This window comes from Macaca mulatta, chromosome 9, assembly GCF_049350105.2.
Source record: "Macaca mulatta isolate MMU2019108-1 chromosome 9, T2T-MMU8v2.0, whole genome shotgun sequence".
NCBI classification, from domain to species: domain Eukaryota; kingdom Metazoa; phylum Chordata; class Mammalia; order Primates; family Cercopithecidae; genus Macaca; species Macaca mulatta.
The window spans coordinates 116380272-116397950 of record NC_133414.1 but is presented as its reverse complement, the minus strand read 5'-3'; the positions used below and the strand labels follow the sequence as shown (position 1 = coordinate 116397950).

Sequence of the window (17679 nt, the reverse complement as noted above, 5' to 3'; positions counted from 1 at the left end):
GCTTGTCGCTCACTCATTGGCCGAGAGCGGCGGACCTTCCACCAGTCTGCTCGGCCCAGGAGGGAGCGGGCCAAAGCACAGAGCCAATGGGCGCGGGGCTTACGGTCTCCGGGATACAGGTGTACACAGTGGCGGCGTCGCAGTCGGCAGCCAGGTGGCGGAGGAAAGGTAACCGACCCGCCCTGGGGTACTGCGTGCGCTGCCCGCTCCCGCCTGAGGAAAACACTGCCCATGGCGCAAGGCCGGGAGCGCGACGAAGGTTATCACTCCGCCGGCGGCGCGTCCCTGTCCGTGAGGTGCGGTGTCCACGGCCCCGCGACCGCTCTGGGTCCCGCGGAACCTCCTGCCCCACGTCCCCTCCTCCTTCCTCTCCCTCCGGTTCCTTGGGGCGGCTTTCCCTGCAGCTTCGACCCCTTCCCCTCTGCCCCTATTGCCTTCTCGCAGCCTCCCTACCCGTGTGACCTCCCCTGTCCGCTCCCCATCCACTTGTTCCTTGACCCCGTCCCCAGTTGTCTTTCCCACTCCTTATTCTGCGACCCTGACCGCCCTCCCCCACCCTCGCCTCCCTTACCCAGCAACGCCCCCTGCACCCTTCCTTCTGGCTCAGGCTCTTCCTTCTGGCTCAGGATTCCCGCTAGTGATCCGGGTCCGCTGATCACATCCCCCTCCCCCTCCCTCTCCACCGGCGACAGCCGGGATCCCGTCCTTGCCACCTTTGATGATTTCCTCCAAAGTTAGGACCTTGAATCCTTCTAACTCCCATCCACTAGCTTTGGATTTATTTGCATTTATAGTGGCCTTTGAAAAGCATCAAGCACTGCGCAGATATAGGTGGTATTTTTTTTTTCTGCATTCTAGGGTGTTCCTCCCAGCCCTCACCTCCACCCTATAGAGCATCCCCTGCTAGTCCTGGACACTCTAATGTCTCGAGGTTTCCCACCAAACCAGTGTCCTTCACTTGCCTTTTCCACCATCTTCAAGTGTATCTTTAATATTTAAATAAAAATAGAATCTCCATCTCCTCTCCTTCTATCACACACTTAGCACACACTCCTTACTTGAGAGTATGTTCTTTTTGTGTGCTAGCCTTTCATTCACATCGACTTCGTTCCTTTTATTTTCTACATTTATTTGTATTTTTAAATCTAAAATATGGCCACATACTCTTTATTGTGTAAATAAGCAATTTTCCTACTCCTCTTACAACCACAAAGCAGGTTGTCCTATGCAAAGTTTTTTTTACAGTTCATTAAAAAAAATCAAACTAATTATAAAAGAATGGCTCAGAATGCCATTGTGTTGAGATCAAGCTCTTTTGTCTGTTATTTGCACTTTTTGTCTTCGAAGAATACAAGACCCCAGAAGTCCTTCTGAGACTTTCTCAGGTTTGGTCAGAGAGTTTCCTTTGCTGAAAAAGTTATCTGAAGAAGGCCTGGGAGACCTATGGGATTTTAGGTCTACATTTAAATTTCTATAATTCATTGACTCAAACGGATCTCACAGCCAGCATGTGTGTTCTTTTATCTTAGAAACTGGGGGCAGAAAGGACATGGAAATAGAAATGTTTCAAAGATTTTGATGACCCTTTGCTTTGTTTAAAAAAAAAAAAAGTATTTGAAATGTATTATATTGATGTTGACATATCTTTTCCCAAAGATGGGTGCAAGGATTCCCTAAGCAGAATGTTCATTTTGTCAACAACAACACCATTTGCTACCCTTGTGGGAACTATGTAATATTTATTAATATTGAAACCAAGAACAAGACTGTACTCCAGTGTAGTAATGGAATTGTGGGCGTCGTGGCAACTAACATCCCCTATGAAGTTGTGGCTTTTTCTGACCGGAAGCTAAAACCCCTCATCTACATATACAGCTTTCCAGGATTGACCAGAAGGACCAAATTGAAAGGTATTCTGGAGAACCCTTCTTCTGCCCATAATTGAAGGATTTTGTTTAAAGATTTGACTAAATCTATTATGTGAAGGTTTCTTTTTTGAAAGGTGTTTGTTTGTTCGTTTGTTTTTGAGATGGAGTCTTGCTCTGTCACCCAGGCTGGAGTGTAGTGGCACGATCTCGGCTCACTGCAACCTCTGCCTCCCAGGTTCAAGTGATTCTCCTGCCTCAGCCTCCTGAGTAGCTGGGATTACAGGTGTGCACCACCACGCTCGGCTAATTTTTGTATTTTTAGTAGAGGCGGGTTTCTTCATGTTGGTCAGGCTGTTCTCGAACTCCTGACCTAGTGATCTGCCTGCCTCGGCCTCCCAAAGTGCTGGAATTACAGGCATGAGCCACTATGCCTGGTCTGGCTTTTTTTTTTTTTTTTTTTTGAGGCAGAGTCTCACTCTGTCACCCAGGCTGGAGTGCAGTGGCCGGATCTCAGCTCACTGCAAGCTCCGCCTCCCGGGTTTACGCCATTCTCCTGCCTCAGCCTCCCAAGTAGCTGGGACTACAGGCGCCCGCCACCTCGCCCGGCTAGTTTTTGTATTTTTTAGTAGAGACGGGGTTTCACCGTGTTAGCCAGGATGGTCTCGATCTCTTGACCTCGTGATCCACCTGTCTCGGCCTCCCAAAGTGCTGGGATTACAGGCTTGAGCCACTGCGCCCGGCCTTTTTTTTTTTTTAAATACACATTTTTAAAGAAGGAATCAAGCTGATCACTGAGGATTTAATTATGTTAGCTAAAGCCTTGCTGTTCAAAGTGTGGTCTGTTTACCAGCAACATTGGTGTTACCTGGGAAGCTTGTTATAAATGCAGAAACTTGGCTCCCACACCAGATCTACTCAGTCAGAATCTGCATTTTAACAAAATTGCCCAGGTGATTCATACGCACATTAAACTTTGAGAAGCACTGGACTAGAAGACTATCGCCTTTTTCAGAACAATGATTTTTCTTCTTTCCTAATATTTGTTGAAAATCCAGGTGAATTAATGTTTGTATAGCTTCTAAAGTCAAGTCTCTGAGCCTCAATTTCCTCATCCATGAAATAGGGATAAAGATAGTGTCTAATGTGAAGGCTGTGGTGATGATGATAGATGAAATTATATAATATATTGTATATGTATGTATGCCAAGTGCTCAATGTTGCCTACCATTTGAATTATTACTGTTCATTTTATTTTATTTATTTTATTTTAGCAGAGTCTGGCTCTATCACCCAGGCTGGAGTAGAGTGGCATGATCTTGGCTCACTACAGCCTCCACCTCCTGGGTTCAAGTGATTCTCCTGCCTCAGCCTCCCAGGTAGCTGGGATTACAGGCTTGCACCACCGTGTTTGGCTTTTTTTTTTTTTTTTTTTTTAATGTTTGTGGCAGAGGATGGGGTTTTACCATGTTGGCCAGGCTGGTCTCGAACTCCTGGCCTCAAGTGATCCACCCACCTCCGTCTCCCAAAGTGCTGGGATTACAGGTGTGAGCCACTGCGCCCGGCCTACTGACTCCTTAGATACAGCTGACCCATACTGAGCTGCTGCACATCTGCTGGAGCCTCCAGCTAATGATTCCCTCATTGGACACCCCATGGGCAGAAAGCTCATGCTTGAGGCTGGACTTAGCTCTGTAGTCTTAAGGGTCAAATAAGTATTTGGGTGAAGTCAGGGAACTTCACTATAATACTTCGTTTGTGGTGAAATTTGCATTCTCAACAGTTTAAGACAACTTTTAAAACATAACCCATTCACATGTTGGGAACTATCTAGGTGGACCATAACTACACTTTATCTTAAAAATTTCCCCAGGTTGGTTATTTGGCTATAGTTCTGTTTGAGCCAATTGAAAGTTAGTTCAAACCAATACCCAAGAGTCATACTGAATAATGATGCCCTAAAGGAATTCCCAGTAATATTAATCAGTAATATTAATTAGACCTGTTTTCACTGTTATTTAATATCAACCTGGAAGTTCTAGCCAATGCAACAAAATATAAAACTGAAGAAAAATATAGCTATAGGAAAGGAGATGATGGATAATGCAATAGTCTGCTAGGACTAACAAAAGAATGCACAGTAAGACGCTGGTTTTGAAATAAGTACCCATTAGAAATAAGAAATAAGTACCCAATAAGTACCCATTAGAAGATACACATACTTAGAAATAATTCAAAAAAAAAAAAAATAAGTGTGAGTGACCTAGGTGAAGAAAACTACAAAAATCACTGATTTAAAATATTTAAATGTATAGAAATATATTCCTGGATGGAAAGCCTGGTTATTATAAATATATTTCTGAGATTTGTCATAGAAAGTAATTTGTAGGTTTATCATATGTTTTAGACAGCAAGGAGTACTCAAATGATTCCGAAATTCATCTGGGAAAATAAAACATAGAGAATGAGAATAATTTGAAAGAGAATGATGGCAAGGCATTTTAATATTATGGTGCCATAGTAATTAGAAGTGTGGCATTGGTGCAGGAATCACCAGATCAGTGGGAGAGTTGAAGACTTGGGACAGAATCTAAATTATATAAAAGCTGAGTAAATGAAGAAAGAGGCTGTCACCAAAAAGAAGGAGGAAGAGGAGGAGGAAGAAGAAAAGGAGGAGGAGGGAGGAATAAGGAGAAGAAGGAAAAAGAAAAAATATAGATTATTCAACAGTAGTGTTAAGAAAATGCATATTTTAACAAAAGTATCAAGTTAGATACTCATGGTCTATATCGGATGAAAATAAGCATTCAATATAAATAACAAATCTGCTTGAACATAGTAGAAAATACAGGCCGGGCACGGTGGCTCCTGCCTGTAATGCCAACACTTTGGGATTCCAAGGCAAGCGGATCATGAGGTCAGGAGATCGAGACCATCCTGGCCGACATGGTGAAACCCTGTCTTTACTAAAAATACAAAAGTTAGCTGGGCATGGTGGCATGTGCCTGTAATCTCAGCTACTCAGGAGGGTGAGGTGGGAGAATTGCTTGAACCCAGGAGGCAGAGATTACAGCAAGCCGAGATCACGCCACTGCATTCCAGGCTGGCAACATGGCAAAACTGTCTCAAAAAAAAAAAAAAAAAAAAAAAAAAAAAAATATATATATATATATATATATATATGTATAGAGAGAGAGAGAGAGAGAGAGAGAGAGAGAGAGAGGAGAAAATACAGTAGAATAGAGGAGTAATTCCAGGAAGGGGAAGAACTTTTCACACAAAACAAAACCTTTAAGACAGACATATTTGATTGTATATATATTTAAAACTGATTAACATCAAAACACCATGAAAAATTAAAAGGGAAATAATAAACTGGGTAAAATATTTGGACAAATGTGATCAAATATTTTCAGAGCATTAATGAAACAAGAACAAAACAAACAGCCTCTTAGAACAATGGAAAAGAAATTAACCCAGACAAATCACTAAACTACAAATGACCAAAGACATCAAAAAATGTTTCGTCTCAAGATTTGTTTTAAAAAGTGTGATTTAAACCAAGATGCTATTTTTCTGCCTATCAAGGTCACAACTTTTTTAAGATCATAATTGCTAGGTAGAATGCAGTGAAACTGGTAGCACTCTTATTTGCTGAAGGTGGGACTATATATTGGTAGAGTCTTTCTGTGAAGTAAATATTTACTCTATTTGACTCAGTATACTCGCTTCAAGACGAATTCAATTTTTAGGAAATGGTTACAAATATAGTCAAAGATTTACATGCAAAAGAGTTTAAAAAGCACTGTCATAATAGCACAAGATTGGAGCAACCTACATCTCCAGTATTGTGGATATAGTTAAATAAAATATACTATAAAGGGGTATTATGCAAACATTAAAAATCACACATTTAAAGAAGTGTTAAGATAATATAAAATTGTCAATATAACGTAAATTAAAAACCAACTTGAGGTAGCACTATAATCCAATTCCATTTAAAAATGGATTATCATATATATGTGTGTGTGTGTATGTGTATATATATATATATATATATTATGAGACAGAGTCTCACTCTGTCACCCAGGCTGGAGTGCAGTGGTGCAATCTTGGCTCACTGCAACCTCTGCCTCCCGGGTTCAAGCAATTCTCCAACCTCAGCCTCCTGAGTAGCTGGGATTACAGCTGCCTGCCACCACGCCCAACTAATTTTTGTATTTTTAGTAGAGACGGGGTTTTACCATGTTGGCCAGGCTGCTCTCGAACTTCTGACCTCAGTGATCCACCTGCCTTGGCCTCTCAAAGTGCTGGGATTTCAGGCGTGAGCTCTCTCTCCCATCCTCATATATAATGTTTAATCTATGGCTAGTATAGCTATAAAAAGCAAAGTTATATTTAAAGAAAATATATATGTATGTATTTTTTCAAGTAAACACAGAAGAAAATTCTAGAAAGAAATTTACCAAGTTTGGTGGTAGGATTATAGAGAATATATTTTTCTCTCTCTTTTTTTTGGCATTTTCTTCAAATACCATATTTTCTAAGATTTAAAGAATATCTAAAGTTGGTCATCTTCAATTGTGGAGGGAAACATCTGTTTAGCAAGCATTTAAAAATCATTAAGGTCTCTGCCTACAGAAAAACTAGTTTTTATAGTGAATCTCAATAAATACACTTTTTTCTTTGTTGATTAGACTATGCTGAATATATTCAATAAATGACAGAAGCAAAATTTCAGGATTATATTATGGTCAATTAAAATGAGAATGAGAAAAAAAGCAGAAAACAGCTATTAAAAATCCACAGAACAAGCAATAGAGACATAAACATACAAAGACAGACTGAGGTGAGGGCAAAGCTTGCACCTGTGCAACCCCACTGAAGAGCGGATGAAGAAGAGGGAAAATCAGACCACTCTGTACTGGGAAGCACAGACAGGCTCTTCTTGTTTTGGCCTCCCCGTGGTATGCATTTTAAAACATGTTGTTGCTAAGACTTTGGAATTCATGTTGCTTTTCATCAACTATAGGTACAAAGGAGTAGGTCACTTTTTATAGCCATTCCATAAGCTGGAAGATATTAAGCTAAGGGCCAGATATGGCCTAAGATAAAAGAAATAAGGAAGTAAGCTAGAATTACTACAACTCCCCAAGATATTTAAAGATGCCTAAATAACTATTCTAATTACAATGTCTCATATATTTATGAGATGATTCTTGGGTCATTTCAAACCATACTGGGACATGCATGGTGCAGTATGCTCAGTTCTGCATTGAAGTCTAGAGATAGTAACCTCATGGTCTTAATTCACTTTAATATCTTTTACAAATGGGTCTTAGCTTTGCTCTAAGCTTTCTGTTCATGGTCTTAGAAATTAGCCAGGATCTTTCTTATTCTAATAGTTAAATGCTTTTGAATTATGTGAAAATCATTAGCAAAGGAAAATAAACTGTAAGATCATAGTTAACTGAACATGGTCTTAACATAATCAAATCCTGATAATGGATTTTATATTTTAGGCAACATTCTCCTGGACTACACTTTGCTTTCATTCAGTTACTGTGGCACCTACCTGGCTAGTTACTCCTCTCTCCCAGAATTTGAACTGGCCCTTTGGTAAGTTTCAGCATCCTGTGGAATTCCTTTTACTGGGTTACATTACATTTTCCTCTTACTTTTCTGGATTTTATCAAAGGAAATAGACATCAAAAATCTGAAACAAGCCGGGCGCGGTGGCTCAAGCCTGTAATCCCAGCACTTTGGGAGGCTGAGACAGGCGGATCACAAGGTCAGGAGATCGAGACCATCCTGGCTAACACGGTGAAACCCCGTCTCTACTAAAAAATACAAAAAACAAGCCGGGTGAGGTGGCGGGCACCTGTGGTCCCAGCTACTCCGGAGGCTGAGGCAGGAGAATGGCGTAAACCCGGGAGGCGGAGCTTGCAGTGAGCTGAGATCCGGCCACTGCACTCCAGCCTGGGCGACAGAGCCAGACTCAGTCTCAAAAAAAAAAAAAAAAAAATCTGAAACAAGGAAATATGAAGGAAAAAAATCCCAATCATAAGTTTTCATACAGTTGCTATGTTTAGGCATAAAATTTGGCAGTCAGAGCAAAAACTATATAAGAACTAAATTAGTTATTGTCATTCTCTTTTATTAACATGCTTTATATATTATCAGATAGAGAATATATTTATAAATACATAAAGTTTCACTTAAAAAAATAAATGGCATCTTGGAGTTGTTCGCAAGTTTCCTGCTAATATTGAAATTGAGATGGTCTCTATATTAGAGTTCAGTTTAACATAATTGTTGTTAGAGACATTAGAACAATTCAGAGAGTGGAACATAATACCACTTTTGCCTGCTGTATGGGAAATACCTGTGGTTAAGACACATTTCTTGTGTTTCCTGGATCATTCCATGTGACCAACTTTAAGGCTGTACTCCGTTTTCTATCCATGATATAAGCCCCTTCAAGAGGATATTTTTCTTATTAAGGGGAAGTACAGAATATTCCAGAAATGACTAAAGGATAACATAGGAACATTTCTTATACAAAAATGTAAGTACCTAGATTCAGGGAGCCACATTTAGTCTATGCAATTTTTTTTTTTTTTTTTTTTTTTTTTGAGACGGAGTCTTGCTCTGGTGCCCAGGCTGGAGTGCAGTGGCACGATCTCAGCTCACTGCAACCTCCGCCTCCCGGGTTCAAGCAATTCTCCTGCCTCAGCCTCCCGAGTAGCTGGGATTACAGGTACCCGCCATCAGGCCTGGCTAATTTTTGTAGAGACGGGTTTCACCATTTTGGCCAGGCTGGTCTTGACCTCCTAACCTCAGGTGATCCACCCACCTTTGTCTCCCAAAGTGCTGGGATTACAGGCATGAGCCACCATGCCCAGCCATAAAATTTTTTTATGTCACCATAATCAAGATAATAAATACATCTATCAGCCAGGCGCAGTGGCTCGTGCCTGTAATCCCAGCACTTTGGGAGGCTGAGGCGGGCGAATCACGAGGTCAGGAGGCGAGACCAACCTGGCTAATATGGTGAAATCCCGTCTCTACTAAAAATACAAAAAATTAGCCGGGTGTGGTGGCGGGCGCCTGTAGTCCCAGCTACTTGGGAGGCTGAGGCAGGAGAATGGCGTGAAGCCAGGAGGCGGAGCTTGCAGTGAGCCGAGATGGCGCCACTGCACTCCAGCCTTGGTGACAGAGCAAGACTCTGTCTCTAAATAAATAAATAAATTCATCCATCACCCCAAAAGTTTCCTTATGTTCCTTCAGAGCTTCCTTATTAGCCTTTGTCAGTGATGTGGTTTCTGTCACTCTAGTTTGCATTTTCTGGTAGTTCATATACAGGGAATCATACAGTGTATATTCTTTTGTCCGGCTTCTTTCATGCAGCATAGTTATTTTGAAATTATCTTATGTTGCTGCATATATGTGTCAATAGTCATTCCTTTCTATTCCATGGTATGGATATACCATACTTTATTCACCTGCTGATGGATGTACTGTATTAGCTTGCTAGGGCTTCTGTAACAAAGTATCACAAACTGAGTGTCTCGAATAACAGAAACGTATCATCTCACAGTTCTGGATACATAAGATAGGAAGCAGCTGGGGAGAGACGACAAGTGCATAAATTCTGATAGTTCCAAAAGCAGAAGGCTCCAATTGTCCTTCCTAAATGCAATCTGTGAATGTTAAAAAAGCAGTGAAGTGGAATGAGCACAAATGTGTTAGTGTAACAGACTTAGACCTGAATCCTGGCTCCACAAATTACTAGCTGTGTGATCTTAGAAAGGCTGAGCCTTCGTTTCTTCCTCTGTAAAGTGGATATATCAAAATCTCCTAAATATGGTTTTTCTAATAATTCATTGACTAAAAGTATGCATCATACCTAATAGTGTCTATTATATTATATTTATTTAAGTCTGAGTTTCAAAGGTGATGATTCTTAGGCTAATTCTGGGCCACCAATATATTTTGTTTTGGCCATAAAGTATTTTTAAAATTGGAAAAATTTAGAGAAAAAGTTATCTGTATAGCCTTTCTCAAATACAGGCAACCCTGGACCTGTATTCCCACATGGTCACAGTCTGGTGTGGGCTAGTAAGTAGGTACTCATTCTAGATGCCCACCACCTTAAGCAGGGGTCGGTAAACGATGGCCCATAGGCCAGATCTGGCCCACCGCCTGTTTTTGTAAATAAAGTTTTATTGGAACATGCTTATTTGCTTATATATTATCTATGGCTGCTTTTGCTCTATAATGGCAGACTTGAGTTGTAATAGAGCCCATATATGGTCTGCAAAGCTAAAAAGATTTACTGTCTGGTCCTTTATAGAAAGAGCTTGCCAACCCCTGTCTTAGAAGTGTTTATACTCAGTACATTTCGTTCATTTACATTAACTTCCTGGCCCCTGTAAGCATTTGAGTTTGCTCACTGGATTTAATTCGTTCAGTAAATTTGTATCTCCTGCTTCCTGCTGGATATAAAATGTATCTCTTCTTAGGTACATTTTAGGTATATCTGAGCCTTTTGTAGGGGGCATTTTTGATAAGCTGAAGTGAGACTGAGACTATGGGTAGGTAGTATCTCCTCTCCGTCCCAACCCTTCCCCTAGATTTGTTTGCATGTCTTAATATTCATGTGCACTTCTGTTTAAGAAATTTGAGTCAGGGGGAGAGACAAGCGGGCAGGAGTGAGGAGGGCAGGGGAGGATAGGGTAGATGCTGTGGGGAGGACCAGACACTGCTCTATCATGAGAAAATTCTCAGTGAGGCCCTGTGGCAGCAGAGGTGCCCTGGGGCCCAAGAATGAGTATGAACAGAGCTGTGAGACAGACCCTCCTCCAGCCTCTGCTCTGCAAACCCAAGATCAGAAGCTTTGGGAGCAACCCTGATGGCACCCTCGGGTGCTGCATAGAAATGTGAATGGGATTTAATCCTGTGATGAGGCCCAATAGTCCTCTTCACCAAGTAGCTTTGCCAGCAATGGGCCTAAACACGAGGGAGCTAGAAGATGAACAGGGCATAGGATGCATCTCACTTGGTGACAGCAGTTAGTCTGTGGACCCTGGGGACTCCCAGAAATAATTTAGTAAAAGTTCAAAAGAGGTGAACTTCTGGAAGTCAGACCAGGAGGAGCTCAAGTACCATTATTTGACTCCTGGAAATAAATTGGTCTAAAAAGACTTTACCTTTGTGTTCTAATGTTTTAAAAGAGCAGAATGGATTCATATATTATTTGTATAATTAAAAATAACGACTTTGAAAAAGAATCTAAAATAGGTGGGGAATGGTCTCATGGTTGTAGTCCCAGGCTGGTGGGGTCTGGGATATCTGGGCTTCATAAGCAAAGACAATGTGCTATACACCAGCCATACTACCACCAGCAGTTTCATTAGAGAGGCATTCACTGAGATTTCCAATGGGTTAGTGCATTTAATCCTTGCCTCCCCGCTGCAACAACCCCCATGAGACATCTATGATGGTCCTCATTTTAAAGAAAGAGACTGAAACTTCAGAGATATGAGATGTTAAAGCAGAATTTTCAAACAGATTGTGAGATGTAAGATGGTTTTATATAACTCCTTAAAAATGGAACCAGCAGGAAAACGAAAGAAGCTGGTCCCTGTCTTAGTAAGTCGTCACAAGATCCCATGGACTGGGTGGCTTATAAACAACAGAAATGTTTCTCACAATTCTGGAGGCTAGAAAGTCCAAGATCAAGGCACCAGGAGCTTCAGTGTCTGGTGAGGGCCTGCTTCCTGATTCATGGATGATAATTTCCACCATGTCCTCACATGGTTGAAGGGATGAGCTAGATCTCTTTTTATAAGGACACTCATCTCAATCATGAGGGCGCTGCACCCTTGACCTGATCACTCCCCAAAAGTCCCAATACCCCAATACCATCACCATTGGGGTTAGGATTTCAACATACAAATTTGGGGGCAGGCACAAACAGACCATAGCAATTCCTGAGTGCTTAAAAGAACACACACACAGCTGGGCACGGTGGCTCACGCCTGTAATCCCAACACTTTGGGAGGCCAAGGTGGGCGGATCACCTGAGGTCAGGAGTTCAAGACCAGCCTGGCCAACATGGCAAAACCCAATCTCTACAAAAAATACAAAAATTAGCCAGACATGGTGGTGGGTGCCTGTAATCTCAGCTACTCGGGAGGCTGAGGCAGAAGAATCACTTGAACCTGGGAGGCAGAGGTTGCAGTTAGCTGAGATCGTGCCACTGCACTCCAGCCTGGGTGACAGAGCGAGACTCCATCTCAAAACACACACACACACACACACACACACACACACACACACACACACACACACGCTTACTCACATAGAGATAGAGTTAGAAAAAGGAGTGATTAAATAAAATTTCTAGGTTAATATATGAATGATGAACTTTCCAGAGGTCTCTAAAACCTTAGCACCTTAACCTTAACTATTCTACCAGGGTATACAATCATAGCATTTTACGTGTTCTAGAGTTTAACCTGTAAAAGCACGCCTGCCTTTATCACATCGGGCTGTCAGTATATACTATGACAACAAAGTTACATTCCCCAGGAGTGTCAGATATGGGGCAAAGCAAGGTACAAAGTCTGGTTTTTGTTCAAGGAGGCTTGTTGGAAAATGCTTCCCAACATGATATGAGAAATCAAGCCAACACAATGTTTCTTGTTTCCAAGTTTCATTTTTTGGTTGTTCTTATAGCTACTTGCCTAAACTTATATAGTTGGTGAGTTGCTGAGTGGGCTTTAAACTCATTTGGTTTCTAAGCTCTTTTATAGCTTTCATTGATCTAAGGCACAATGGGAACATGTAGTAGGGGCACCTCACCTAGTCTGATGGTGGAGGGGAATGGTCAGGGAAGGCTTCCTGGAAGGAGAGGTAATGTTTAAGCAGATACTTGTATTAATTAGCTAGGCCTACCATAGCAAAGTACCACAGACTGGGTGGCTTAAACAGCATACATGTATTGCCTCCCAGTTCTGGAGACTAGAATTCTGAGATGAAGGTCTCAGCAGGGTCGGTTCCTTCTGAGGGCTGTGAGAGAGAATCTGCCCCCACGCCTCTCACCAACTTCTGCTCACTTGTTTGCTGGCAGTCCTTGGCTTACAGACACATCACCCAGATCTCTGCTTTTATTTTCACATGGCATTCTTCCTGTCGTGTGTCTGTCTCCAAATGTTCCCTTTATATAAGAACACCAGTCTTATTGGATTAGGGCCCATCCTAATGACTTCATTTTAACTTGATTACCCTCTGTAAAGACCATATTTCCAAATAAGGTCACATTCTGAGGTGCTGGAGGTTAGAATATTAACATGGGAATTTGGGGGAGGCAAAGTTCAACCCATAGCAATACCTAAAGGATGAGCAGGAATCAGCTTTATGACGAGAAGAAAGAACATCCCAGGCACAGGAACGGCATGTGCAAAGGCCATGAAGTAGAAAAAGCACAGCAGATTTCAATGAAAAGGTCATAATAATGGGCACAAGAGATTTGCCATGAGAGACGCAAGCTTGGAGGGACAGTCAGAGGTGAGCTCATGAGCAGCCATATAAGTAGGTGACCATGTGGTTTATCATCCAAATCAGGATGCTTTTGAGAGTGAAAGAGGGTGTTGCTGATGAATGCAGGGCACTTCAGCCTAAACTGAGTTTCTCCTAGGCATACTGGGAAGGATACCCACACTCCATATAAGCTGTGCTAATGGACAAATTCTTTATCCTTAAGGCAGTGGGGAGCTACTAAAGGGTTTTAAGCGGGGATGTGACACAATTATATCTGCATTTAAGAAGACTCCTTTCAGCCAGTTATTTCCAATGAAAGTATCTCCAGTACTTTCATATTGTGGAAGATATATTGGAAGGAAACAAGGCATGAACATCAATTAGGAGGCTGTGGTGGTCCAGGTGAGAGATGACTGTGGCATGGACTAGGGTGGGAGTAGGGATGGAGGGAAGTGAAGCTATTTGGGAGGTGTTTGGGAGGTAGCATCATGGGACTTATAACTGACTAAATGTTGGATGTTGTGCTGAGGAAGAGGGATGGGTCTAGGGTTATACCCAGAGTTGTGTGTGACTTGGGCAACTTAGGGACACTGTGGTGCTATTCAGAGAGATACTGAGGGCTTGGGGACAGGGAATTTAGGGGAGGCAATGTGGGAAGATGAGCTGGGGGACAAACGGAACTGAGAGTGCTTGAGATGAACAAACAGAGATGTCTAGTTGGTAGCTGATATATCAGTTAGGACTTAGGTTCAGTTGTGGCCACAGAAACCCAAATCACCAACACGTGTTTCCTTCTCTCACAGGCAATTGCCTGGGCATGAGCAGCTGTGAATGGTGTGGTGGCTCCTTGGGATCAGCGTCCAGTCTCCCCCTGTCGTGCTGCTCTGCTTTTCCTAGGGTGTTGCTCTCATCTCTGGTCTATAATGGGGTAAATGTAGAGATGAGGGCAACAGCCTAGGAACAGCAGAGGAACCCTAAACCACCAGTGTATTTTGGGAGCCAATGGGGAGGGAAAGGGATGAGGGGAAGGGCACAAACCTGTTGTTGAAATGCAGAGCTTGCATGAAAGAGATCATTGCCTGACCCAGGGACTACTTCAAGGACTTTTGGTGAGGACAAGTGACAGTAGGAAGATGCAAGAGCCTTTAGTACCAAGGTTCTCAACACTGACTACATGCTGGAATTACTTGTGAAGCTTTTAAAAAATGTTCGTGCCCACTCTCCCTCTCCCCCCAGCCAGTTAAATCGGAACCTCAGACAGCAATATGCCTTGAGATGCCTTAAACCATTGCTTGAGAAGGAAGGACAAACACATTATTACCTTGGAAGAATTGCATAAGGCTTATGACTTGAAAAAAAATTCTTTTTGGAAACACAAGCTTTTTTTTTTTTTTTTTTTTTTTGAGATGGAGTCTCACTCTGTCACCCAGGCTGGAGTGCAGTGGCACGATCTCAGCTCATGGCAAACTCCTTCTCCCGGGTTCACACCATTCTCCTACCTCAGCCTCCAGAGTAGCTGGGATTACAGGTGCCCCCACCACACCCAGCTAATTTTTTGTATTTTTAGTAGAGAACGGGTTTCACCATGTTAGCCAGGATGGTCTCGATCTCCTGACCTCATGATCTGCCTGCCTCGGCCTCCCAAAGTGCTGGGATTCCAGACGTGGGCCACCATGCCCGGCCTTGGAAACACAAGCATTTCTTTAAGAATGACCAGATGTTGCCATATGTATTTATGGCGCAAGCAAGTGTTGTCTCAGCAGTTTCTCTATTTGCTTATCATAGCGGCATTTAGAAACTTGAACATGCTTTCATTTATGTAAATAGTTTGTGAAGCTTTGACAATAAATGTAAACAGACGTAAAATTATAAATCTGCTAAATTTGTATTAATGGTATTCATTATTGAGAGAAAGTCCCCTTCTTCCACACTCAACTCCTATGGCAATTATGGACTCCGTTTTACCCAGAACACTTAAGTGCCTCAGCATCTGTATGATACAGTGGAGTGGGTGCTGGCATAGGTACCAGCTGACATGATGTATCAGTAGCTCTCAGGATGATTGCCACATACATGGAACACCTGGGAGTGCTGGAAATGTACTGGGATTGAATCTACAAAGTGTGTTTTCATTTGCAGTGGAGGATGTCAAGCAAGGGAAGGTCCAGCCCTCTTGTGGGTGTGGTGAAAGGCTCTACTAGCAAAGACATGGGCACCGGAGTGGGTCCCATGTAGCCTGCAGGTGCTTATTCAGTGATCTACATGGCTCTGATCCTGGACACAAAATCTATACTGGAGAGGAAATGACTGCTGAAATAAGGCAATTGTATGAATATTTAAAATGCCTGCAACAGTAAAGTAATGATAATTCAAAAAGAAAGGAAGGAAGGAAGGAAGGAAGGAAGGAAGGAAGGAAGGAAGGAAGGAAGGAAGGAAGGAAGGAAGGAAGGGAAATGCAGGACGTAGAAGGTACACACATGACTGCCACTTACATTCATTGACTGGATCGGCTATAAACCACAGCCAGCTTCTAGGGCGGCTGGGTAATATTAGGTCCTCATTGTGAGTGGCCATATGTGCCTGGCTAATATTCGGGGGTTCTGTTACTCACAGGGAGAAATGGAGAATAAATGTTGAGGGACACATGCCCTTGCCACAGATATCCAGGACTGTTGCTCAGGAGCGAGGGCTGGAGGTAAACATTTGGGAATAATTAAGTCAATGGATAGCCAACATGCTAAATGTAAGTAAGAACACCTCCAGAAGAGCCTAGGGTGGAACCTAGAGGAATATCAATGGAAGGGACCCACCTACGAGACTCATAGGAGTAGCTATGAAAGGAGGAAGGACACTAGGCAGGGAGGGTTCCAGAATGTGCCTCAGCCTGGGTTCTACGGAAAGCAGAGGCTGGGGCAAGAACTCATGCACCCCATCTTTAGCAGGGTGTGTGATCCCAGGGCAGGAGAGCCAGTATGAGGGTGCATTACCTTGCTGGCCACCACTTGGTTCCAAGTGCAATTGGTTACTCTATCCTGAAGGTGGTCTTCTGAGAGGTTCTATGAACTGCTGTGAATCAGGACAGTCCTCAAGCAGTGACAGACTGTGAGTGAGGAAGGGGAGAGGAGGAGATGAGAATTTATCTTCCAACTCCTGTATCCCATCGATCAAAGCTTCACTGCACAGGGTGGTAACTCCTTCACACTTTCAGGTTTGTCGTGATTGTCCCCAGGAGCCCCAGTGAAGCCCCAGTGAAGCCTCTGGGCATGTGAAGTGGGTGTGAGGCGAGGCACAGGTGGGGTGTGCCTACATGAAGTTAGTCAAAGTGCACACAGAGTTGGACAGCCACTGAGTCAGCCAGGCAGAAGAGGTGGTCAAGGGCCCAGACACAATTGAGAGGATCTATGGTGTCCCATAAGAGGTGTGTGACAGCGAGTCTGAGACTGATTCCAGAAGGTGGTTGTGGTGAACAGTGACCAGTTCTGCAGAGGTAAAGTTAGACAATGACCAAGAAGTGCCTTTTGGATTTAGGATGAAGGCAGGTGTCTGTGGATATAGCTACGTCAATGGAATGGTGGTGACAGGATGCAGATATCCTGGGATGAGGAGAGTGTAGCTGAGGAAGCCATGGTGGTGACTTTAGAACAGCTTGCTCAAAAAGTTTGACTCCGAGGAGAGGGGAGAGACATAGAAAGGTGAGACTGAGGGAAGGCTTCTGTTGAGAATGATATGGATGAGCACTTGTGTGTTGGCAGGAAGAAGTCAGGAGACAGGGAGAGTTGAAGATGCAGTTATCATGGATAAACCAATATCCCTAAGAAGGCAAGACCGTGGGACCCAGAGCACTGGAGGTGAAACTGGCCTTAGGTAGGAGGAAGGACACACCTTCCATTGTAAGGGAAGAGGAGGCGGAGAGAACCATGCCAACCTGAATGGGTAGTTATACTTGAGAGCAAGAATTCTCAGCTGATGGCCTCTATTTTATTCATGAGAATCAAGGTCATTTACTGAGATTGAGAAGGGAGTAGAGGGGCTAGAGGATTCAGGAGAGGGGAGAATATTTTAAATGCCCATTTTAGAGAATGAGAGAGAGAGAACTGGCCAGAGAAACAGCAGTATTGGAGAGCCTATTGAGGGTCTGGTGGGGGTGGCAACCACAAATGTATGGTGTCACTGCCATGTACAGTCCTGTAGTCTTTGTTCCCATGTCTCCAGTAGCCCAGGCTTTCAGTTTTCTCCATTCAGGGTTGACGGTCTTTTCCAGGTACCT

The 17679-nt window shown here is 43.0% G+C and overlaps 1 protein-coding gene and 1 non-coding gene across 5 annotated transcripts in view; both read left to right on the top strand.

Annotated features, from left to right (window-relative positions):
• Positions 1 to 113: 113 nt before the first annotated feature.
• The window catches only part of CFAP43 (cilia and flagella associated protein 43), a 107992-nt gene continuing 90426 nt past the window's right edge, over positions 114 to 17679 (top strand). For all 4 annotated transcript variants that reach the window (XR_001447280.3, XM_077947455.1, XM_001106544.5 and 1 more), the window contains exons 1-3: positions 114 to 296; positions 1657 to 1910; positions 7388 to 7484. Coding sequence is in view for 3 of the 4 variants with exons in the window: in XM_077947455.1 (XP_077803581.1) it covers positions 232 to 296; positions 1657 to 1910; positions 7388 to 7484 (416 nt within the window). In the remaining variant the exon portion in view is untranslated. The remainder of the gene's footprint in view (positions 297 to 1656; positions 1911 to 7387; positions 7485 to 17679) is intronic.
• Positions 14293 to 14386, top strand: MIR609 (microRNA mir-609). The gene has a single exon (NR_032644.1). It is a non-coding gene; the product is annotated as a microRNA mir-609 (primary transcript).